At 43.6% G+C, this 25681-nt stretch overlaps 1 protein-coding gene across 2 annotated transcripts; it reads left to right on the top strand.

The window, feature by feature from the left end:
• Positions 1-1402: 1402 nt before the first annotated feature.
• Positions 1403-25209, top strand: LOC139546415 (sushi-repeat-containing protein SRPX-like). 2 transcript variants are annotated; one of them, XM_071354777.1, is made up of 10 exons: positions 1403-1640; positions 16056-16112; positions 18744-18938; positions 19101-19277; positions 20556-20682; positions 21086-21204; positions 21336-21515; positions 22656-22789; positions 23576-23697; positions 23830-25209. In XM_071354777.1, exons 1-10 carry the CDS (start codon positions 1520-1522, stop codon positions 24011-24013), a joined length of 1416 nt encoding a protein of 471 aa, XP_071210878.1. In that variant the 5' UTR covers positions 1403-1519; the 3' UTR covers positions 24014-25209. The 2 variants fall into 2 exon arrangements, with proteins under 2 accessions (XP_071210878.1, XP_071210879.1); XM_071354778.1 differs by lacking the exon at positions 16056-16112.
• Positions 25210-25681: the final 472 nt, after the last annotated feature.

Raw genomic sequence — 25681 nt, 5'->3', positions numbered from 1 at the left:
CCCAGATCTGTGCCTCAACACAATCCTGTCTCGGAGCTCTACGGACAATTCCTTTGACGTCATGGTTTGGTTTTTGCTCTGACATGCACTGTCAACTGTGGGACCTTATATAAACAGGTGTGTGCCTTTCCAAATCATGTACAATCAATTGAATTTACCACAGGTGGACTCCAATCAATTGTAGAAACATCTCAAGGATGATCATTGGAAACAGGATGCACCTGAGCTCAATTTCGAGTCTCATAGCAAAGGGTCTGAATACTTATGTAAATAAGGTATCTGTTTTTTATTTTGTTTTATTTTATTTTGTTGTGTGTAGATTGCTGAGGAAATGTTTTTATTTAATCCATTTTAGAACAAGGCTGGAATGTAACAAAATGTGGAAAAAGTCAAAGGGTCTGAATACATTCCGAAGGCACTGTATATAGACAGTAAAATTGGATTGTTCTGTCTCTATTCCTAGGTGATAGGGTATGATTAACCTGTAGAGTTAGTATACTGTCATTATACCCTAATTATGGATGAATGTACTATGATTGTCTGGAAAGACACTTGGAGCCAGCAGAAGACGTGATCCACTGCTGGAATCTAAAACATCAATTTCTGCAGTACATGTAGAGGAAACAAACACATGCTCACGCACACACACACACACAAACACACACTCATGAGTAACATGGGTGCTTTGGCCTGGTGTGGCCTTCTGTGAGCTGATTGGGCGCTTCACAGGCTAGTTCAGCCTGGTTGGGTGTTAATGTTATTATAGAGGCGGCTGCACAGAAGCTCTATTTGGCTCACACTCCGTTCTCCTGTTTCCTGTGAAGACAAGGAGCACTTTAACACCTTTATGTGGAGACACCCCTAACAACACTAGAGAGAACTGTCAGGGAGCCAAGGCCATACCTCACTGGGCAAAAACTGTCTGAATCAACATTGTGTCCACGTCATGTCAACAAAACAATTCAATGTGATGTTGAATCAACGTGGGAAACTGATTGGTTTTGCAAAATGTAATCAACTTAAGTTAAGGGAATTTCCTCTTTTTTTTCACCCAACTTTTCACCTAAATCCAATGACATGGTGCATTTTTTGTGTTGATTTCACGTTGAATTCACGTTAGTTGACAACTCAACCAAATGGATGTTGAAATGATGTCTGTGCCCAGTGGGGTGTATGTGTGTTTGTGTATACTGTATGTCCAGCATTGAGGTATCATTTAGGTGTTTGAGATGCTTTTATTAGGTTGGGCTTTTAGTTTTCTTTCAACTTGGGGAATGTAGGCTACTGCCCCAGGAACACTGGCAACTAGACCTAAATGCTATTCTGAGTCACTTTGTTTTATTTTCTAATTATTTGTTTGAATGGGTTGCAGGGGCTATAGTTCAGTGTTGCTTCACTCAGCTGTGACGCCCGGGCCGCACGCTCAGGCTCAGGCCAGATTCGATTAGGATCCATTCGGACGGAGGAAAATCCTCTCGTTTCTGGAGCAGTAGGCGGGTCTTTGGAAAGTTTGAATGCGATGGAAGTGTTCTTATACTTTCCAAAGATGTTGAAGGGTGTCCCGTGCGTGAATATGGACACCTGGCTGGTAGTGTCTCTGTTCGTGTATGTCCAGTTCTGCTTCAGTTTAGACTATGAAGGTAAGGAATGGCATATATGTTCCATCCCGCGGATCAGAGGGATTTAGTTAACCCACGAGTGTCCAAGCGGACACTCGTTTGTTAATTTCTCAAACAAACTAAATGTTTTTACATACATGACTGCGTTGGAATTTGAATGACTTGGGTAGCGGTTGTTGCGATTGGTTAGTTTATTGCGCATTAATTATCTGCTATATCCAACTGCTATTGTTTGGTGAGCCACATTTCTGTTTACGTGGAGGGAGCTGAGGCTGGGGTGAAAGCGGGGCTTTAAGATTAACACTAAAGCCAGCATTCTACTCGGTGACTTTGTTTACCTTCGTGCCTCAGGTTATATAAACATTTATTATTCGAAATCCTTCAAGGTCTTTTGCCATGCAAAGTAACTATTTTACAATATCCATAATGAGTTGAACAGTCCATTATTTTAGAGGAGATCTGTGAATAAAACGTGCCTAGGAGTATTGACCTAACGCCTCGATCACACTGACAGTGTCGTGACCTAACGCCTCGATCACACCGACAGTGTCGTTGTATTTTGGTACCCTGATGAAGACAGCTTGTCTGTCGAAACGTTGGTTATTAGGTTATTCAATTATTGCATCTGAGCTAGAGAGTGCGGCTCTCCTTTTCTTTTTCAGTTGCATTTTGGTACACCAGAAGTACATTCATTTTCAATGGAACGCTGTTTGCCTCGCAGCATTGCTTTGCAGAGGCAGTTGCAGTGCGCTCTGTGTGGTGGTTACGTTCGATTTATCAAATGTTTGCTCAAATTGTATTCGTAGACGGCTTGACAGAAATGTTAGCAGAAGTTGAATGTTGAACTTTTGTTGCATACATATCCAGATGATGCGTCACATTTTGTGTGTCACTATCGGTATGATCGAGGCGTAACACGGAACCCAAACCGGCTGCGGGCGTGTGCCATCATGCATACATTTATTTTGTACCCCTACACCAAACGACACGCAGGTTAAAATATCAAAACAAACTCTGAACCAATTACATTAATTTGGGAACAGGTCGAAAAGCATTAAACATTTATGGCAATTTAGCTAGTTAGCTTGCACTTGCTAGCTAATTTGTCCAATTTAGCTAGCTTGCTGTTGCTAGCTAATTTGTCCTGGGATATAAATATTGAGTTGTTATTTTACCTGAAATGCACAAGGTCCTCTACTCCGACAATTAATCCACACATAAAACGGTCAACCGAATCGTTTCTAGTCATGTCTCCTCCTTCCAGGCTTTTTCATATTGAACTTATATGGTGATTGGCATCTAAACTTTCATAGTATTACTACACCGACCGGCAACACAGTTCATCTTTCAATCACCCACGTGGGTATAACCAATGAGGAGATGGCACGTGGGTACCTCTTCTATAAACCAATGAGATGGGAGAGGCAGGACTTTCAGCACGATCTGCGTAAGAAATAGAAAGGACTTCTATTTTAGCCCTTGGCAACGCAGACGCTCGTTGACGCGTGCGAGCAGTGTGGGTGCAATAATTGAATAACATAGATTTATACATTTATTTTACAACGCTCACGCACGCAACGTGAGCGGTGTGGTCAGCCTATAACGGCCTGTGATTTCTGTCACCCAACAAAAGCGAATCACGTTGAAGTTCCTAGATCCAGTAGCCTAGATAATTCCACCTCTCCAGTCAACATTTCCCAAATACATTCCAGGCCAGTGTGACAATATTTGGAGCTTCAGTGCCCTACAATCAGAGCCCATAGCTCCTGGAAGTCGGGGCAGTTACAAGCCACACAAGGGCTCCTGTGTTCGGACTAAGCGCGCATTTGCTCGGACTCCCTCCTCATGTTTCATAGCTCGCTGCACACAGAACCCTTCAGATATGTGCAGTCAGTCTCTGAAACGTGCTAGATGTTTTTGTTTGATAAGAGTAAGACTGCAGGGTCTCCGGAGGGTAAAGGAAAGGAAACGGGGATACCTAGTCAGTTGTACAACTGAATGCATTCAACTGAACTGTCTTCCGCATTTAACCCATCCCCTCTGAATCAGAGAGGTGCGGGGGGCTGCCATATAGACGAGGGTGACAGGAGGACCATGTATCAGATGGAATCAAACCGTCAACAGTCCATAGCATACCACTGATTAACTACTGACCCTACGCCATGATGGGATGGAGCTCATTATTGTTGTTATATGCTGATTGATGGATGTGATGCCATGTAGTGTTCTTTCATCTTAGGAAGAATACACCATGCGTGCAGGGCGCACAGACACACACACACACATCTTTCAGATAGACAAGTGCAAACAGGGCAGGGACAGTAGCCTGCGGTGAAACATTTACTGGGGAGTAATGAGAAGCTGAGATAAGTTCAAAGACAGGATGGGACCAGATAAGAGTTTGTGTGCATGGGTGTACACTATGGCTGGGAATTGCCAGGGACTTCGCGATACGATATTATCACGATACTTAGGTGCCAATACCATATGTATTGCTATTCTCACAAATCTATATGTATTGCGATTCGAGACTGGGATTTTATTGCAATTAGATGTTCCAAACATATTGTTAGTGCTGAGTGATTAACCAACTTATTTTATTTTTTTGGTGTTAATTTTTTGTAAATTTTTTTGGGGTGTGTTTTTGGTGTTAACCACTAATTACCAATGTCAGTGGTGGTCGGTTGTAACGATATTCGTCTTCGGATGAAGAGTAGTCATCGGACCAAAGCGCAGCGTGGCAAGTGTTCATGTTATTTTTATTAGAACAGAAACACTAAACAAAATAACAAAGAGAGTGAAACGAAAACAAAACAGTCCTGTAAGGTGCAGCAACACAAAACAGAAAACAACTACCCACAAAACACAGGTGGGAAAAGGCTACCTAAGTATGGTTCTCAATCAGAGACAACGATAGACAGCTGCCTCTGATTGAGAACCACACCCGGCCAAACACATAGAAATAGAAAACATAGAACAAAAACAAGAATGCCCACCCCAACTCACGCCCTGACCAACCAAAATAGAGACATAAAAAGGATCTCTAAGGTCAGGGCGTGACATCGGTGCTGTTTAACATGACGGAGGACGATTGTTTTCCCATGACCATGGCCTTATTTCTATTACAGCATATTGGATGACTGTCATTCATATTCCATTCACCCAGCTCAATGTATCATCGATAGGTTTAGGCTACTATATGATACTCGAATTTGCCCTATACCCATCATGAGGTTGCTACAACCTAGCCTATGAATGAAAGTTTACAACGTAGGTGCACACAGGTGAGATAAAACATGTAGGTGATAGACAGTGACACATGGACAGACAGTGACAAATGTAATACTGCCTTGCACAATTTTTTTAGGGGGTAGATCAGCTTTAATATTGCAGATAGATTTTAGCTCCCATCAATGTAATTGTCTGTATCACTTTCAATCCCCCATATATTTTTTGGGAAATACATATACACTACCAGTCAAAAGTTTTAGAACACCTACTCATTCTAGGGTTTTTCTTTATTTTTACTATTTTCTACGAACCTTGTTCGACACAGAAACGTGGTAATTAACTACAATGACCATAATCCATTGCACCTGTTTTTTCCGTCTAGGATGGAGATGGATACACTTTTACGTTAGGTTAGATACACACAGACCGCATAGACCGCATGACAGAGGAATATACACAACACAACAACGAGAGAGAGGGATAGAGACAGTTTGTGAAAGTGTGCCTTATCTTATTAAAGAAGTAGTAAAATGATTTTGTCAGACAGCTCTGCAGCGTGTCAAACAGCTCTGACTAAGACAGTACAGTGTGGGAAGCACAGAGAATGTTGTCTGGCTGCTAATGCCTGAGCAGAGAGTCACGCCCTGACCATAGAGAGCCTTTTATTTTGTATGTTGGTGAGGTCGGGGTGTGACTAGGGTGGGTTATCTAGATTATTGTATGTCTATGTTGGCCTGGTATGTTCCCCGATCAGAGGCAGCTGTATATCGTTGTCTCTGATTGGGGATCATATTTAGGCAGCCATTTCCCCACTGTGTTTTGTGGGATCTTGTTTTTGAGTTAGTGCATGTAGCACCGCTTATGTTACGGTTCGTTGTTTGTTTTCTTTTGTTTTGTAAGTTTCACAAAAAAATAAAGATGTGGAACTCAGAGCACGCTGCGCCTTGGTCCATCTCTACACACAACCGTGACAGAAGATCCCACCACTCACGGACCAAGCAGCGTGCACAGGAGGAGAGGGTATCCTGGGCCTGGGAGGATATCCAGGAGGTAAGGACATCCTGGACTTGGGAAGAAATAATGGCAGGAGACGAAAGCCTTCCGTGGAAGCAGACGCAAGCGGTGAAGGAAGGACAACGACAATGCCGGGTTTCGCGGCCACGCCGCAAGCTCAAGAAGCAGCCCCCAAATTTTTTGTTGGAGAGTGAACGGAGGGGTGAGTTAGAGACCATCGAGGAGTTGTTGGATAAATTGGAGGAGAGTGAAGCAAGAGAGCTGTTGGTTTGGCGTAGTATGCACAGCATTCGCCCTGAGGAGCGTGTTAGCCGTCCGATGCCACCTGTGCCAGCTCCCCATACTCGTCCCAAGGAGCGTGTCATTTGTCCAGTACCATGTGTGCCGGTTCTACGCACCAGGTCTCCAGTGCGCCTCCACAGCCCAGTACGTCCTGTGCCTCCTCCTCGCACTTTCCCTGAAGTGCGTGTCCCCAGTCTGGTACGTTCTGTGTCTGCTCCTCGCACTCTCCCTCCAGTGCGCCACCCCAGTCCAGTATGTCCTGTGCCTCCTCCCCGCAGTCGCCCTGAAGTGCGTGTCACCAGTCCGGTGCCACGCATCAGGCCTCCAATCTTTGTCTCTGATTGGGGATCATATTTAGGCAGCTATTTCCCCACTGTGTTTTGTGGGATCTTGTTTTTGAGGTAGTGCATGTAGCACCTCTTATGTTACGGTTCGTTGTTTGTTTCCTTTTGTTTTGTAAATTTCACAAAAAAATAAAGATGTGGAACTCAGAGCACGCTGCGCCTTGGTCCGTCTCTACACACAACCGTGACACAGAGATCAGATGATGACTTTAAGGAATGAAAAATAATAAAGTAATCAAATAAAAACTAAGCAATATACACAACTGAAATATTTACATATTTCATAGTAATTTCCAATTTTTTTGTTGATGTCTACCCAATGTGGACCAGACAGAGACATTAGAATATGTTCAATGTTTGGTCAATTGAATGTTCACTATTTTTTTATTTGGATTTTCCATTAAAAATCTCTAAAATAATTTTAATGTCATTGATTCATAATGCATTTTATGTAAAAAAATATATATAATAATCTAAATGAAAACTGATTATTTTATAATAATCGAACTGAAACCGAACCGACCTCAAAAAGTACTAATCGTTCAGCACTACATATTGTTCAACATATGTCTGCTGCAGAAGGACAAGAGAGCATCTGTCTGTTGCAGAGGGACAAGGGAGGGCCATGAGAAAACGAGTTTTGATCAGTCATGGAAATAAAAGTGCTGAAAAGAAGATATACTTGACTTTTGGTGCAGATACAGCAAACGACCGCAACAATAGTATTGTGATATTGTCCAAACGATACGATATATCGTCAAAAATAACATCCCAACATGTACCATATCTATTTCTGCCCCCATTTCTAGTGTATGTGTGTCACGGCGTATATATGCAATGGATGCCCATACCAAAGATAGCGGTTTGTCAAATAGAGAGAAAGAGATTGAGTGTGTGAGGGTGTTGTGTTGGAGATTGAAATGTCTTGTTCAGTGGTGGCGCAGCTCACCACTTCTGTCTGATCCACAGGCTGGAACAAGTACATACAAGCGCCACTGGAATTACTGTAGATTTACACTGACAGGGTAAACACAGCTAGTCAAACGGACTCAGATAGCTGAAACTGATGTCACTGGTGTGTGTGTGGTGTTAATGGGGCGTTGATTTAACAAGGGTGTTGGTTTAGGGGTTGTTAGTTAGACTCTTTGTTTATGTGGCAGCATATGTGTGTGTTAAAGGGGGTTGAGAAGAGGAGGAGGGATGGTTTGGGTTTTTCTAGTCTTTATTTGTCAGCCTCTCTTTCCTATGGTAGTGTACAGTACATTGAGGTGTCTATACTGAGAGACAGGCTGAGTGTTGATGTTACCTCCTGGGCATTATATGAAGGTGGGTGGCAACTGGCAAGGGAAGTGTTTGATGTTTGGGTCTCTTAGGTGCCGATACAATATGTATCGCGATTCTTAAGATTCTAGATGTATTGCGATTCAATACTGTGATTTATTGCGATTTGATGTTCCAAACATTTTTTTATTTTTTATTTAACCTTTATTTAACTAGGCAAGTCAGTTAAGAACAAATTATTATTTACAATGATGGCCTACCAAAAGGCAAAAGGCCTCCTGCGGGACGGGGCTGGGATTAAAAAAATATATATATATAGGACAAAACACACATCACGACAAGAGAAACAAATAGCACTACCTAACACTAACTAGCAAAAAATAATTATATACTAATCGATACTTGGAGTCAAAGTATCAAATAATATCATACAGAATAATATTGCGATATGTAACTGTGTCGATTTTCCCCCAATAACTAGTTATAACAAAGTGTGATGTAACCCAGGGAAATCTCTAAGCCGGACAGTTTACTGAAAGCCAATTTATGCTTGATGCTTGATCCATGTGGAGGGTGTAACGCAATTGTGGAGCCTCTGGGGGCATTCAGAGGCCAAATAGATATCTGTATCGCATCACCGTGTGTCTCCCAAATTTTGTAACGATGTGGAGGACTCCGTATAGCTCAGCATTGACATGATTGGTTGACGGTAGGTGGGGGCGGGAGGTCCTATATAAACACAAACTCACTTCCTCGACAACATCCTTCACAACAGCTCAGCTCAACTGCTCAGCGCAAGAAGTATGAATGCCCTGACTTTTGCAGAGGCCTTATCACCGTAAATGCTGTACAGCCAATTGAGATTGACCATGCAACGCCTTTAATACTACTGAAATAGCAGAAGTATTGCTCTTCACATTGTGCATGATGAAAGAGAGAGAGAAAGAGAGTGCATGACAGTGAGAGAGTGAGTGATTGATGCAATAAGAAAGGTGTCGGTGAGCATGTGATGTTAGAGAGAGAAAGAGAAGGAGATAGAGAGGGGTTGATTGAGGACAGTAGCGGTGTGTGTAAAACCACCAGGGAAGTCAAGCCAGGGGGGAAAATCCATATTACAACCTCGATTTTGTGTTGTGATAATTGCATAGTTTGTTCTTTAACCTGTTAGTTCATATGCCTTGTGACCATGATATACAGTGCCTTCGAGAAAGTATTCAGACCCCTTGACTTTTTCCCCATTTTGTTACATTACAGCCTTATTCTAAAATGGATTAAATTAAATAATTAAAAATACTCCGAAATCTACACACAATACCCCATAACGACTAAGCAAAAACAGGTTTTAGACATTTTTGCAAATGTATTAAAAACAGAAATACCTTATTACCTTATTATATAGCTGTGCGCAACGCTCCACATCCAACCTGGCCGAGCTTGAGAGGATCTGCAGAGAAGAATGGGAGAAACTCCCCAAATACAGGTGTGCCAAGCTTGTAGCGTCATACCCATGTTTTTTTAATATATATAAATTAGTCAAAATGTCAAAAATCATGTTTTTGCATTCTCATTATGGGGGTATTGTGTGTAGATTGTGTGTAGAATTTTTATTTATTTTTAGAATTAGGCTGTAACCTAACAAAATGTGGAAAAAGTCAAAGAGTCTGAATACTTTCTGAAGGCACTGTATAGGCCTAACGCTGAGACAATAAGAAGACACAGTGGCATGATAAATTCAACCACACATTTGTTTCATCACAAAACCAGAGCAACATGAAGTCCGGTGAAGTCCACAAAACATATTGCATGGAACAAACAGTTACATGACCTATTACATGACCTACATGTTTCCAACATTTTCTGAATACTAAACAACTATTGATTTAGAACCACAGAGAGTTACCACAAGTCGCAAAGAAAACAAAAGCTGCTTCAACTATTCCAGCATCATTTCAACTTCAACATTTCTACATCATCTAATCACCTTAAAGATACATCTAAAAGATACCAATAACGATTTAGTCCAATCAACATATGCTTTTCCATTTTCTGTGTGTGTGTGTGTGTGTGTGTGTGTGTGTGTGTGTGTGTGTGTGTGTGTGTGTGTGTGTGTGTGTGTGTGTGTGTGTGTGTGTGTGTGTGTGTGTGTGTGTGTGTGTGTGTGTGTGTGTGCGTGCGTGCGTGCGTGTGTGCGTGCATTAAAGTAGAAAAAAAAAACATGTTGACTCACCCTACATGTGGAAAAATGCCAATGCCATCCTCCTCTCTTTCATGTTGCCTAAACGTTCTGTGACTCTGTCCTACAGTACACGCTTTTAGTTTTTGTTGTCCTAGGCTACCTGGCTAAAGTTCTAGCTTACTAGCCTAACTTCCTTTTATTGGTAACGATGACCCAACTAATTAACATCAGCCTACTAGCTACATGTTGAACTTCCATCCTGTCAGGCCAGAGGCACAATGTATGAATTTATGGTTGGTTCAGAATCGCCGTTATAATCATTGGCCAGTACAGAGAATTAAGTAAAACCACAAGTCCAAATGTCATGTTTTGTCTTTGATCATGTCTTGTCCCTGTGCTTCCCTCTGCTGGTCTTATTAGGTTCTTTCCCTCTTTCTCTCTCTCTCTCTCCTCCTGCCTCTCTCCCTCTCCCGCTCTCTCTCTCTATCGTTCCGTTCCTGCTCCCAGCTGTTTCTCATTCTCCTAACGACCTCATTTACTCTTTCACACCTGTCCCCTATTTTGCCCTCTGATTAGAGTCCCTATTTCTCCCTCTGTTTTCCGCTTCTGCCTGGTCGGATTCTTGTTTGATGTTTGCTGTTCCTGTGTCCTTGTTCCGCCCTGTCGTGTTCTTTGCCTTCTTCAGATGCTGCGTGTGAGCAGGTGTCTATGTCAGCTACGGCCAGTGCCTTCCTGAAGCGACCTGCAGTCTGTGGTCGCGTCTCCAGTCGTTCCTCTCTATTGACGAGAGGATTTCAGTTTCCTGTTTTGGATTGACCATTGATAATTCCAGGAGAATCATTATTTGTTTAATACTGGAATAAAGACTCTGTTACTATTACGTCGCTTTTGGGTCCTCATTCACCAGCATAACACCAAATCCCTATCTCCATCCAGGACTAATTTAGGAAAGGGACAATTTTAGCTAACTAGCTAGCCACCCGAGGACAACGACACAACGAGATGATGCAACAATTACATTTTTCAATTCCAATTCCACCTTTGGCTTTTGATGTGATGTGATTGGTGTGAAGCACTTTCCTTGACACTTTTTTTCAAAGCTGAGCTCACTCAGTTTAGCTCAAAGTTGATTGACTATTATTTTATACTTTTTTATCAAGGGAGGCCAAATGCTCGCTGGCTTCCCTTGCATTCAATGCTACAGGCGGCAACAATGTCATACTCATTTTGATCAGACAGCATCAGATACGCTACACATACTGACACAGAGGGGCGCAATTTTGTTCGCTTGGATGCTTTCTCCATTGAGATATATTCAGCCTCTTGCGAATTGAAAGATATTTCTGAAACCCCATATTTTGAATGTTTTTTTCTTGGTAAATTTTACTGGGGAAGCCTGGTTTCTCTTAGCATCCATGAATACACGCCACTGGTTGAGGAACATGTGCACATAGGCAGAGAGAAAGAGATGGTAGAACCCTTCCGCTGTCTTCAGTCTATGTGTTTCTGATTGGGGGGGCGGTTATGGATCTGTTTCCGTCCGTTTGTATGTATGATAGTACGTACGTTAATCAAACGCGATACCTCAGACACCACTGACCCGATTTTGACAAAACTTGATTGAATGATGCGTCTTGCCATAGAGATATGACATTTACACTGTGTAACGGCTGTCGTCGGTGGAAGAAGGTGAGGACCAACGTGCAGAGTGGTAAGTGTTCATGATATTTAATAATAATCAAAACTGAACACTGAATAACCAAACAACAAAGAAACAACCGAAACAGTTCTATCTGGTGCAGACACACAAAGACTTAAAATAACCACCCACAAAACACAATAGAAAACAGGATACCTAAATATGGTTCTCAATCAGGGACAACGATTGACAGCTGCCACTGATTGAGAACCATATCAGGCCAAACACAGAAATAGAAAATCATAGAAAAACTAACATAGACAACTCACGCCCTGACCACACTAAAACAAAGAAATAACAAAAGAACTAGGGTCAGAACGTGACACACTGATTGACCCAAGGGGTTGCTATGGTAATCAACTGAAATTCCAAGTATGTGGCCACCCCTTAAAATTAGTGGACACCCGCTGCTGACAGGTGTATAATATCGAGCACACAGCTATGCAATCTCTATAGACAAACATTGGTAGTGGAATGGCCCGTACTGAAGAGCTCAGTGACTTTCAATGTGGCACCGTCATAGGATGGCACCTTTCCAACAAGTCAGTTCATCAATAGCCCTGATCAACTGTAAGTGCTGTTATTGTGAAGTGTAAACATCTAGGAGCAACAACGGCTCAGCTGCAAAGTGGTAGGCCACACAAGCTCACAGAACGGGACCACCAAGTGCTGAAGCACGTAGCGCGTAAAAATAATCTGTCCTCGGTTGCATCACTTCCCGAGTTCCAAACTGCCCCTGGAAGCAACGTCAGCACAATAACTGTTCGTCGGGAGCTTCCTGAAATGGTTTTCCATAGCCGAGCAGCCGCACACAAGCCTAAGATCACCATGCGCAATGCCAAGCGTCTGCTGGAGTGGTGTAAAGCTCACCACCATTCGACTCTGGAGCAGTGGAAACTCGTTCTCTGGAGTGATGAATCACGCTTCACCATCTGGCAGTCCCAGAATCTGGGTTTGGCGGATGCCAGGAGAACGCTACCTGCCCGAATGCATAGTGCCAACTAAAGTTTGGTGGATGGTCTGGGGATGTTTTCTTTAGTTTCAGGGAAGGGAAATCTTAACTCTACAGCATACAATTACTTTCTAGTTGATTCAGTGCTTCCAACTTTGTGGCAACAGTTTGGGGAAGGCCCTTTCCTGTTTCAGAATGACAATGACAGAGCGAGGTCCATACGTAAATGGTTTGTTGAGATCGGTGTTGAAGAACTTGAGTGGCCTGCACAGAGCCCTGACCTCAACCCCATCGAAACACCTTTGGAATGAATTGGAAAGCTGACTGCGAGCCAGGCCTAGTCACCCAACATCAATGCCTGACATCACTAATGCTCTTGTGGCTGAATGTAAGCAAGTCCCCGCAGCAATGTTCCAACATCTAGTGGAAAGCCTTACCAGAAGAGTGGAGGCTGTTATAGCAGCAAAGGGGGGACCAACTCCATATTAATGCCAAATGAGATGTTCGACGAGCACGTGTCCACATACTTTTGGTGTCTCTTGTCCCATTTGAGCTACAGTGAGGGACTGTTTGTCCCCCACCAAACATTGAACAAGCATATACAGTATATATGTTTTTTCTCTCTCATTAATCCACACAACATACATTTGAATAATTGTTACTAATTGGCCTGTGTTTACTGTTGCCTTGTTCCCAGATAAAACAACAGAGTCTGTCTGTACTATCTATTCAGTTTCCCTCCTGGCATGTTTCTACATTATTGATCTGATTGGAACCTCCGTTTGTGTTCCGTATGGTCCTGTTGTTCTCTGAGCTTGACAGGAGAGCCTCTCTCTCTCTCTCTCTCTCTCTCTCTCTCTCTCTCTCTCTCTCTCTCTCTCTCTCTCTCTCTCTCTCTCTCTCTCTATTGTATCAACACTCTGTTCTCTCTGACGTCTTTCCACTCTCTGAAGAGCCGTTTTCACTGTGAGAGAAGAAGAAAAAATAAGAGAGGAGAGAGAGAGAAAGAAAGAGAGCGCTAAGGTCGGGATGCTATCTGAGAGACATACCATTTGGAGTGGATGTAAGTTGTCTCTTTATTTGATCTTGTATGATCAGGATCTAGCCTGTATTCACTCACTGATGTTAACCAAATGGGAAATAAGTAATAGAAGGAACCTTTATACTGTCAACCTTTCAGCATATCAGCTTGCATTCAAGGCTGGCTCGTGTTGATGATGTGGATGAGATAGCTTCAAGTCAATCAAAGTGTTATTTTACTCCTGGCTGTTCTGGAGTCAGCTTTATTGTAAGATATTGTGAGATCCCTTCGGGAGGGAGAGAGAGAGAGATTGACAGTCTATAATAATGTGTTAGGCCCTCTGCTGCAGTTCCCTGGATGGGATGTGAGTGTCAGTCTACCTGGCTGTCTCTAAGGATGTGCATGTGGAGCTCTGTATCTGGGGAAATATCCCCTGCCATAGGCTCTGTGCTGGCTCTCTGCTGGTATGGTGTATGTCAGTAAGGCCCATGTAGGAGTCTATTTATTACGGAAAAACAAAACTAGGAAATTAGGTTTTCCGAACAGAACTTTCATTATTGAAGCAGGATAGCAATCTGTAGAACAGTCTCGGTAGAGACAGAAATGAAGGCCTATGTTTGTGTTAGCTTGACTCTATTATCTGTTGTTATGGCTCCATAACCAAGCCCAGTAGAGATGTGTATCTCCATGGTGTGGGGTGCTTGTACTATGTAAGGTCATATTATACAACCTCACTGTAGGCAGTGAATTGTCTGCAAGCTTGAGATTTCCCCTCAGCCAGCTAAATCGGATCAAAGTCTGTGTGAGGATGTCCTCAATAGCAGTGTGATCTGACTGCTAAAACTGCAGAGTGTGTGTGTGTGTGTGTGTGTGTGTGTGTGTGTGTGTGTGTGTGTGTGTGTGTGTGTGTGTGTGTGTGTGTGTGTGTGTGTGTGTGTGTGTGTGTGTGTGTGTGTGTGTGTGTGTGTGTGTGTGTGTGTGTTGACAGAGCTGGAGGCACAAAGTAAAGAAGGGTGCACTGCAGCAGTCATCTAGCTTCTCCTCAGACCGCAGCGGTGAAAGAATTCCCCCTTGAGGAACATCAAACCCTTGTGATTTCTGTTCCAGACAGGTGGTCGTGTTCGTTTGACAGAAAAGCCACGTTGAGGAGAGGAAAGTCCGACACTCACGTCTCAGTGACAGAATGTAATTAGAATATCAGACAGCCATTGATGGACATGTGGCTGACGTGTACACCCATAGGGCGGAGAACTTGTGGCTGTAGCAGGAGTGAAACTCTTCTCTGTCTGTTATGTCCCTCAAGGATTCAGAACAGGGGACAGATTCATACTGGGCTGGGGTCCATGACGTCCTCAGCTGGTCACTCCCCTTACCCATTCTCTCTCCCCCCATCTCCTCACTCTTCTATCACCCATTCTCTCTCCCCCATCTCCTCACTCTTCTATCACCCATTCTCTCTCCCCCATCTCCTCACTCTTCTATCACCCATTCTCTCTCCCCCATCTCCTCACTCTTCTATCACCCATTCTCTCTCCCTCATGTCACTCTTCCTTTATTTTCCATTGAATGGTTATGTATAATTTTGAAGCAGAAAGTTCTGGATCATGCAGTAATTTTGCTGTGACAGCGAAGCATTGTCTGCTTGACAAGTGATGTCCCAATACTCTTATCTTCTTTCCTTTTGACAACTATTATCAAAGAACTTGACAGGTAAAAGCAATTGAAGGCCATTCTTTGCTGTCATCTTTCTATCTCTCTCATATCAGTGACCAAGAAGAAGAGGAAACCAATATCACAGTAAGTATGTTGGTGACCGCACAACAACACACTGGGTCACATTCATGCTTACTGAATGTGAACCCAGTGTGAGGTGGCTATTGCACCACTGGTTTTAGAGCAAAGTTTCACCAAGAAGAAACCTGCTGGGGAGAAAGGCACCCATGGGGTTTATCTTCTCTGTGTGTGTGTTGTGTAACCTTTATTTAACTAGGCAAGTCAGTTATTAAGAACAAATTCTTATTTACAACAGCCTACCAGGGAAGAGTGGGTTAACTGCCTTGTTCAGGGGCAGAACAACAGATTTTTACCTTGTCAGCTCAGGGATTCGATCCAGCAACCTTTCAGTTACTGGCCCAACACTCTAACCACAAGGCTACCTGTCAGCCCTTTTCAAGAGATCTCTCGTATGGTCCAACCTCTGGGGTTCTCTTTGGAGGAATAGCTCAGCAATGTTTTCCAACAGTGATAGCCTTGATTTAATAATTCCCTCTTGCAAAACACCAGTAAAATCCAACCCAAACTCTTGCTCAAAGATGAGGCCTACGTCATGTTTTGAAACGTTGCTAAACCCTTTGAATGCAGCCCTACTCTCATCCTGAACACAGCCTTGCTCTCTCCTTGCCTGGTGACTAGCTGCTTTCTTCTCCCTTTTCCCAGGGTCGGCCTACTATGTCTATGGAGATGATGAAGACACGTATGCTCGTAGAAATGGAGGTGAATGCTTTGATCAAGCTCTGCTGCCACATGCTCTCACACTTTTCCACACTCTCAGACACTCGCTTTCAACATGCAGGAGAGTTTAGGGTTGACGTAAGTCTCTGAAACGCAAAGCAATAACTTTTTACTTTTTAAAAACATGGGGGAATAGCCGAGCAATGTGATGTCTTCACTTGGGTTCATTTTCTTTCCACAAGATGCCGATATTCTGCATCCGTTCACTGTGTTTTACAAACTGACACAATTATGTCAAACTAACTTCCAGCTTCTCATTGAGGTCAGTTGGACATGGAACCTTACCCTCTAGGCCAAACCAAACTCTTTCTCCTCTGTAGAGATGCAAATATAGTTTTGTGTTCTCTTACTCAGGAGATATAGCCAACACAAACACACACCAGCTCCTGTCCAGCTGGAGATTAGCCTGGGCTAGTGTGTGTTTGAGAGAGTGTGTGTTTGAGAGTGTGTATGTGTGCGTACAAGGACGTGTGTGTGTGTGTGTGTGTGTGTGTTCCGAGCCAGCGGGAAATGCACTGCAGATTTTATTTCCCTGGAATACGAACCTGGTGTCCCCTCAAACTTCACATTCTCTAAAGGAATCTTTACACAAGCGTTTGAGGGATGGATAGAGTGGTCCAACTGGCAGAGGAAAGATTAGGCAACTTTAGTTTTCTTCTGACAAATCTTTATCCCTCACGATTATTACACGTCCTGGTAATCCATTTGGCCCCGCGGCACTTCCTGGCTACATTTCTTATTATGTCAGTGTGGACTATGGTAAGTGACAAACCCATTGTATCTGTCTATCTACCTGTGGTGTCTGTGGTATCTACCTGTATTGATTGGTGGGTGAACACTAGCACTGCAGCTTTTACCTCTCTAGTCTATGCTGTAAACACTGTCCTGTGGTCAGTGGGTATAGGTTATGTATGTTGCTATGGGTAAGTCAGTGCCTGCTATCTCTAAAATTAAGAGAGTCTCTGTGTGTAAGGTAAGAAAACATGGATGTCCACACAACCCTAGTTTATTTACATTGATGCAAAAATAATATTTATACTTTCTATGGATGGATAGCTGAACCAGTAGGTTTTATTTCACTCTTTTATATGAATGGTATACAGTGCATTCGGAAAGTATTCAGACTGCTTGACTTTTTCCACATTTTGTTACGTTTCAGCCTTATTCTAAACTGGATTAAATAGTTTTTTCCCCTCATCATTCTACACACAATACCCCACAATAACAAAGTAAAAACAGATTTTTAGACATTTTTGCAAATGTATTAAAAATAAAAAACTGAAATATCACATTTACATAAGTATTCAGACGCTTTACTTTGTTGAAGCACCTTTGGCAACGATTACAGCCTCAAGTCTTATTATTATTATTATTATATTGGGTCTGTCAGGTTGGATGGGGAGCGTCAATGCACAGCTATTTTCAGGCCTCTCCAGAGATGTTCGATTGGGTTCAAGTCCAGGCTCTGGCTGGGCCACTCAAGGACATTCAGAGACTTGTCCTGAAGCCACTCCTGCTTTGTGTTGGCTGTGTGTTTAGGGTCATTATCCTGTTGGAAGTTGAACCTTCGCCCCAGCCTGAGGTCCTTCCCTCGATCCTGACTAGTCACCGCAGCATGATGCTGCCACCACCATGCTTCACCATAGGGATGGTGCCAGGTTTCCTCCAGACGTGACGCTTGGTATTCAGGCGAAATAGTTAAATCTTGGTTTCATCAGACCAGAGAATCTTGTTTCTCATGGTCTGAGTCCTTTAGGTGCCTTTTGGCAAACTTCAAGCAGGCTGAGGCTGTCATGTGCCTTTTACTGAGGAGTGGCTTCTGTCTGGCCACTCTACCATAAAGGCTTGATTGGTGGAGTGCCACAGAGATTGATGTCCTTCTGGAAGATTCTCCCATCTCCACAGAGGAACTCTGGTGCTCTGTCAGAGTGACCATTGGGTTCTTGGTCACCTCTCCGACCAAGGCCCTTTCCCCCCGATTGCTTAGTCTGGCCGGGCTTGCCAGCTCTAGGAAGAGTCTTGGTGGTTCCAAACTTCTTCTATTTAAGAATGATGGAGGCCACTGTGTTCTTGGGGACCTTCAATGCTGCAGAACTTTTTTGGGACCCTTTTCTCAGAAATATGCCTCAACACAATCCTGTCTCGGAGCTCTTCGGACAATTCCTTCAACCTCATGGCTTGGTTTTTGCTCTGACATGCACTGTCCACTGTGGGACCTTATATAGTCAGGTGTGTGCCTTTTCAAATCATTTCCAATCAATTGAATTTACCACAGGTGGACTCCAATCAATTGTAGAAACATCTCAAGGATGATCAATGGAAACAGGATGCACCTGAGCTCAATTTCGAGTCTCATAGCAAAGGGTCTGAATACCTATGTCAATAAAGTATTTCTGTTTGAATTTCTTTTTATAAATGTGCAAAAATGTCTAAAACCTGTTTCGCTTTGTCATCATGGGGTATTGTGTGTAGATTAATGAGGAAAAACATTTATTTAATCCATTTTAGAATAAGGCTGTAACGTAGCAAAATGTGGAAGAAGTCAAGTGGTCTGAATACTTTCCGAATGCATAGTAATTCTCCCTCTCACTCCCTTCCCACCCCTGTTTTTAGGGGCCGCTTGGTGCGCCCCCATCAAGGTGAAGCACGGCGATGTGAGCTGTCGGAGTCCCGGCGGGGAATACTATGGTAACGTGATGGGATCGCGCTGTATGATCCGCTGTAAGAGGGGTTACGAGATGCAGCATGGACACGCAGAGGTGGTGTGTATGGCCAGCAAACACTGGTCAGGGAACTACGCCTGCAGGGGTGAGACCACCACACACACACACACACACCTGTACTACTGGTGAGACACAACATCACTGGACACACACCTCTACACCAAAAATAGAGGTTTGTGTCCAGCTACCTGACCATCTACCTGACAATCAGACATGTATGGACTATTCATTTTTGTTTCTCTGTCAGAGATCCGGTGTCCTAAGCTGCAGATGCCTGCGAACGGGGGCTATACATGTTCAGACGGCTCCTACCTTAACTCCCGCTGTGAGTTCTTCTGCTCCCCTGGATACAGTCTGAAGGGGCCCAATACTGTCACCTGCCAGTACCACAAGACCTGGACCTCAGGAGAGAGCGTCTGTGTGGGTGAGTCAGAGAGTGTGTGTGTGTGTTCGTGCGTGCGTGCATTTACAGATGTACAGTGTGTTTGTGGTGTGTGTGTGTGTTTGTAGCTATGTTATTATTATTGAGTTTTCCACGTCAAAAGCACATTGAATTTAGCCACATCCTAATTCCAACCCCCACACAGTTTAACAGCTGCATATAGGCTGCTCTCTAGAATATGGGATCAATTAAATGATAAATCACATTCACTCTGAATCCTGAGTGACTTAATGACTTACTGCTCTGTGGGAAAGAGGCTGTAATATAGTTTAATGAAGATCTAAGACCTAAGTTAAACACACACACACACACACACACACACACACACACACACACACACACACACACACACACACACACACACACACACACACACACACACACACACACACACACACACACACACACACACACACACACACACACACACACACACACACACAGTGTAAGGGTGAGTAACCATAAGCCTGTGCTGCTAGCTCAAGCATGACACACTATGAACTATGACCCAGTCTCAGAACAACTGGAGTAGCATCTCGTATGCTAACACATTTTAATTAAGGTGGTGTGTGATTTGTTAATGCAGTTGTGGAGACATTGTTCACTGTAGCTTGTCTTCATTACTGACGATGGATATGGTGAGATTCAGATTCCTCCGTCCTCATCCCCACCAGCAAATTACGCCCAGCAGACAACTAGCAATCTCACAGGGAAAGTAGATGTTCAATGACTGTGTTTATGTAATTATAAGCATGGCTGAATTGTGTGTGTGTGTGTGTGTGTGTGTGTGTGTGTGTGTGTGTGTGTGTGTGTGTGTGTGTGTTTGTGGCTAAGCCTGAGACGCAAAAATTATCACTGACGTTCAAGACAATACATCATATTGCATGTTCTTTTATCCAAGAAAGTCAGATTTGGACTTTTTGAGTGATTTAGAAGAACAGGTTGTATAACACACACACACACATACACCCCCACACACACTGACACACATAGCTGTGATGGAGTAGAGTGCTTTCTGCTCTAGTGAAATGACATTGATTCTCCTGGTCTGCGGTGACAATAGCTTCTCTAGTCTAGATTCAGCCCTGTTACATAGACAGGACACAACATCGCGGAACAGAACAGGGGGATCACTCTGGATAACAGTTTTCCTTTTTAATTTTCTCTCTTCCTGTTTCTCTCCTGTCTCTGTCTCCCGACATCTCCTCTTCTCCTCTACTTCCCCCTCTCTCTACTCCCCCCCCCCCCCCCCTCTGGTAGATGTTGACGGCCCAGTAATAAAGTGTCCTAACCTGAAGGAGAAGACAGCAGAGCCGAGCAGGCTCACAGCCAGGGTAACCTGGGACACACCAGAGGGCAAGGACACGGCTGACGGCATCCTCACCGAGTCAGTCTGACCTCTGACCCCTGACCCCTGACCCTTAACCCCTTCCTTTAACATGTAGTATTAAAGGAATATTGTGAGATTTTGCAATTAAGCCCTTGTTCTACTTACCCAGAGTCAGATAAGCTCATGGATGCCATTTGTATGCCCTGCGTGCAGTCTGAAGATAGTTTTATGTGCCATTGCTAACTAGTGTTTGCGCAACATAGCGGAAGTTAGCAACTTCCTTCAAACTGCACGCAGAGATATAACAATAGTATCCATCAGTTTATCTGACTCTCAGGAAGTAAAAAAGGTTTAATTGCCAAATGACTAGTAGTAGTAGCAGCAGTAATAGTAGGGTAAATCTTTAGTTAGGCTTCAGCACTATTGACACAGTATAGTATTTGACTGAGGCTTTTTACAGTGTTATATTGAAAGGGAAGCCTCCTGGACACTTCCCTGAGGGTCTCCATAAGATGTCCTACACCGTCTACGACCGCACAGGGAATAAGGGCAGCTGCCGCTTCTCTGTCAGAGTACGAGGTGACCCCCCAACATTAGGGCCAGTTTGAAATTTACTGGGGCAATGTTCTGACAACATTTGAAGGAACAATCACATAACTTACACATTTTTCCTGTGAAAGTGGCTTTCTGAATCTGTTTTGTGCCACCAGTGCGTCGCTGCAGCCCCATGACCCCCCCAGACAACGGTTTTATGAAGTGTGATAGCGATGGTAATAACTATGGAGCAACCTGTGAGTTCAAGTGTACAGGAGGGTATGAGCTGCAGGGCAGCGCTGCGAGGGTGTGCCAGTACGGTCTCACCTGGTCTGGCACGGAAACCAACTGTGCAGGTACGTGTCTGTGCACACATATACACACACACACACACACACACACCACACAAACGTACATGACACATCCACCATGTTGTGTTTAGCAGTAGTGAAGCGGTGGTTAGGGGTGCTGAGGGGTTCACTGGAGGTGAAAATGGGCATGTCTCCCTCGGCCAGGGTGGGCTGTCGATCGATCACAGAGATCCAGAGGATCAATACCGCCTGCTCTGAAATCGACCAGCACTGTCTGTCACACATACTCATGTGGGTTATTTAAGCAATAAGGCCCAAGGGGGTGTGGTATATGACCAATATACCACGGCTAAGGGCTGTTCTTACGCACGATGCAACGCGGAGTGCCTGGATACAGCCCTTAGCCGTGGTATATTGGCCATATACCACAAACCCCCGAGGTGCCTTATTGCTGTTATAAACTGGTTACCAACATAATTAGAGCAGTAAAAAAAATTATGTTTTGTCATACCCGTGGTATATGGCCTGTAATATACTGGGTGGTTCAAGCCCTGATTGCTGATTGGCTGACAGCCGTATTATATCAGACTGTATACCACGGGTAGGACAAAACAGTTATTTTTATTGCTCTAATTACATTGGTAACCAGTTTATAATAGCAATAAGGCACCTCAGGGGTTTGTGATATATGGCCAATGTACCACGGCTAAGGGCTGTTCTTAAGCACGACGCAACACGGAGTGCCTGTATACAGCCCTTAGCCGTGGTATATTGGCCATATATCACAAACCCCTGAGGTGCCTTGTTGTTATCAGAAACTGGTTACCATATACCACACCCCCTCATGCCTTATTGCTTAAATATACCACGGCTGTCAGCCAATCAGCATTCACGACTTGAACCACCCAGTTTATAATGTCTAATATAGGTGTATTATACTTCTATTGTATTGTGTAATATAGTGACACTCCACATAGCACTTCTTATACACTCTGGGTAATTGGCTAACAATGTTTCTAGCAACAAGACCAGTACAGAGTAAAACAGCAATGAAATAAATATATATATTTTTTTATTGGCAATTGCAATTCAACTGTTTCAAAAAATAACATAATTTACGTTCATAAAATATGATGACGTGATATGATGCAATGGTATATAGTGTTTTATTATGTCATGTCACAGCTATGAACATCAACGTGGGGGTGCGTACGGCCTCAGGTCTGCTGGACCAGTTCTATGAGAAACGACGCCTCCTCATCATCTCTGCTCCCACTGCTGCCAATCATTACTACAGGTTCCAGATGACTGACCTACAAGTGAGGGAGAGAGGGATGGAGGGATAGAGGGAGGGATGGAGGGATAGATGGAGAGGAAGGGAGAGAGGGAAGGAGGAGGGAGAGGGAGGGAGGGAGGGAGGGAGGGAGGGAGGGAGGGAGGGAGGGAGGGGAGACTGGGTGGGAGAGTAGGTAAAATTCTGCTTATTGAGTGCCGCAGCAGAACGTGTGTGTTTGAAGTGGTTGTGCTGATGGGGTGTGTAGTGCCACAGTTCCTGCTAAACAGAAAATGTCATGGCGCAGAGTAAAAAAGGCCAGTGCTCTCTGTAAATTCAGGCTGTTTGGAGGATTCTCTGCCATAAAAAGCTATTAAAGGGCAGCGGCCTTTAAAAGGCCTGACCTTTAAAAGTGTCACGAAAGACGTGCCTCTTGTCATATGCTGTGAGTCATTCCAACCTCGCCCTTAACTGTCCATGTGATAGATTCAGTGAAATGTCTATGTGAGTGCATTTTCATGTTCTGTGCTAGTGTGTGTACAATGTTATTTGTGTGTTTACGATATTAATGTGTGTGTGTGTGTGTGTGTGTGTGTGTGTGTGTGTGTGTGTGTGTGTGTGTGTGTGTGTGTGTGTGTGTGTGTGTGTGTGTGTGTGTGTGTGTGTGTGTGTGTGTGTGTGTGTGTGTGTGTGTGTGTGTGTGTGTGTGTGTGTGTGTGTGTGTGTGTGTGTGTGTGTGTGTGTGTGTGTGTGTGTGTGTGTGTGTGTGTGTGTGTGTGTGTGTGTGTGTGTGTGTGTGTGTGTTCTGTGCTTTTGTGCATGCATGTTCCAGCATGCCCAGTGTGGTCTGGACCTCAGGCATGTGACAGTGATTGAGCTGGTGGGGATTTACCCAGCACAGATCGGCCGTATCCACCACAGACTTATCCCTCCAGGGCTGGCCCTACAACTCAGGTGCGCACACATACACATACACACACCATCATCATTCATAACAAACCTACAACTAATTTTCACAGCATTCTTCAGACTGACCATTGTGTGTTCAGCCTTGACCTGATGGAAGTGTTGATGTCTGTTGTCTAGGTTACTGCTCCAGATCTCCCATAATAACTTCAACATGATGATGATTGACAAGCAGGGGATGGACAGGGAGCGCTACACGTACCCCATCACCTCAGCCCAGATCTTCACCACCATTGACACATGGCAGGGACGCATAGATGAGATGGTGCTGCAGCAGCAGGAGGCAGGCCACACCTGCCAGTAGTACAACAGCTCAACAACGCCCTCACCCCCCAAAAAAACCCTACCCCCAACCAGAATCATATAGAGAGGGGGGCCAGGTTTTAGAACGGCTGTCATGTTAGCGCCTTCATTCTTGCTGTAAACAATCACAACAGAGCAGTGTTTTGTGTTTAACAGACATTTTTATTGATCAGCATTTGGGATAATTATGGGAATCCAAGGCAGTACTGTGTTGTGGCGTCAACAAGTTGCATATCTGCTTTCACTGGACATCTTCATAGGTTTAGAAAACTACCAGCACAACGTGGAAGCGTCAATATTCACTTAGCAACGGCTATGGAAGAGAAATTGCCGCTTTCGTTCAGACAATGCGGATTGGCCCAACTCTCTCTCTCTATATATACAGTATATATATATGACTCTGCCCCCCACTGTCTCTTTACACCCCCACCCCTTTTCCCTCCCCCTATGGGACAGTCCTTCCCATCCCAACAAAGACCCTTCTGTCACTTAAACCCAATTTACTACTTAAACCAAATTGTCGCTCAAGCTTACTACCTGAACCCATGACTCCCATGAAGCTTACTACCTGAACCCAAGATAGTAAAGGATACATGATATACATATGAGATGAGTAATGCAAGATATGTAAACATTCTTAAAGTGGCATTATTTAAAGTGACTAGTGTTCCATTTATTAAAGTGGCCAATGATATCAAGTCTGTAGTTAGGCAGCCACCTATCTGTGCTAGTGATGGCTGTTGAACAATCTGATGGCCTTGAGATAGAAGCTGTTTTTCAATCTCTCTGTTAAAGCTTTGATGCAGCTGTACTGACCTCGCCTTCTGGATGGAAGCGGGGTGAACAGGTAGTGGCTTGGGTGGTTATTGTCCTTGATTATCTTTTTTTTTTTATTTGTGTGTGTTTATGATAGCCATTGCTAAGTAGGAATCATTAGTACTGGAACCTGAACACCTGATTGGACTTTAAGCTGTGAAGCATTGAAACCAGGATGATTAGAATGGAGATATTACTCTCTTCCATCACTGCATACTACAGCAGTTAGAAGTCCTAGGCAGAGTGGGTCATGCATCACAATCATATTGATTCTTGTACTTGTCAGTTTGTATGTTTGTTTTTTAGAGGCCCATAAAATAATTTCTGGGTAACAATCAAATACCTTACTGCAATAGACTTCCATAAAAATGTGCAAAAATAGATTTTTAAAAACACCATTTTTTTCTTAAGCATGAATGTTGGGAGTGGTCTGCAATATGCAGAAATAGCTCCCATTTTCTGGTTGCTACAATTCTAATAGTTCGCCTAATTTTAGTTTGTGTGACAAAACAAGCAAGTATAGTGTAGAGAATCATTGTACCATATAAACTGCTGTGAAATATATTTTCACTAACCAAAAATATTTTCAGCTGTTTGAAGCTGGTGTACAAAACCGAATGTAAGAGATGCAAAAAAAAAAGAATGGGAGCATAGACATAGCGCCCATAGAACAAATCTATCGCTTCTTAGAGTTGCTTTCAATGAGAATGACAGATCTATAACTCACATTTCTATGTGAATATGTTTTAGGGTCGCCCAAAAAGTTACATATTGCAGCTTTAACCATTTTACCTCATGGTGAAGTTACCATGGAAAGCTGAAACTCCTGCCCATGTAAACCTGCTGATTAGAT

This window comes from Salvelinus alpinus, chromosome 20, assembly GCF_045679555.1.
Source record: "Salvelinus alpinus chromosome 20, SLU_Salpinus.1, whole genome shotgun sequence".
In the NCBI taxonomy this organism is placed as follows: Eukaryota; Metazoa; Chordata; class Actinopteri; order Salmoniformes; family Salmonidae; genus Salvelinus; species Salvelinus alpinus.
Note: the sequence above shows the minus strand (reverse complement) of the source record. Positions and strands in the feature narration are given on the sequence as shown.

Excerpts from the sequence above, each read along its gene's own strand:
- LOC139546415 (XM_071354777.1), top strand. The coding sequence starts at position 1,520 with ATGGAAGTGTTCTTATACTTTCCAAAGATGTTGAAGGGTGTCCCGTGC. Across the intron at positions 16,113-18,743 it reads GTATGCTCGTAGAAATGGAG|GGGCCGCTTGGTGCGCCCCC; the intron begins GTGAATGCTTTG and ends CCCTGTTTTTAG. Across the intron at positions 22,790-23,575 it reads TCCAGATGACTGACCTACAA|CATGCCCAGTGTGGTCTGGA; the intron begins GTGAGGGAGAGA and ends TGCATGTTCCAG.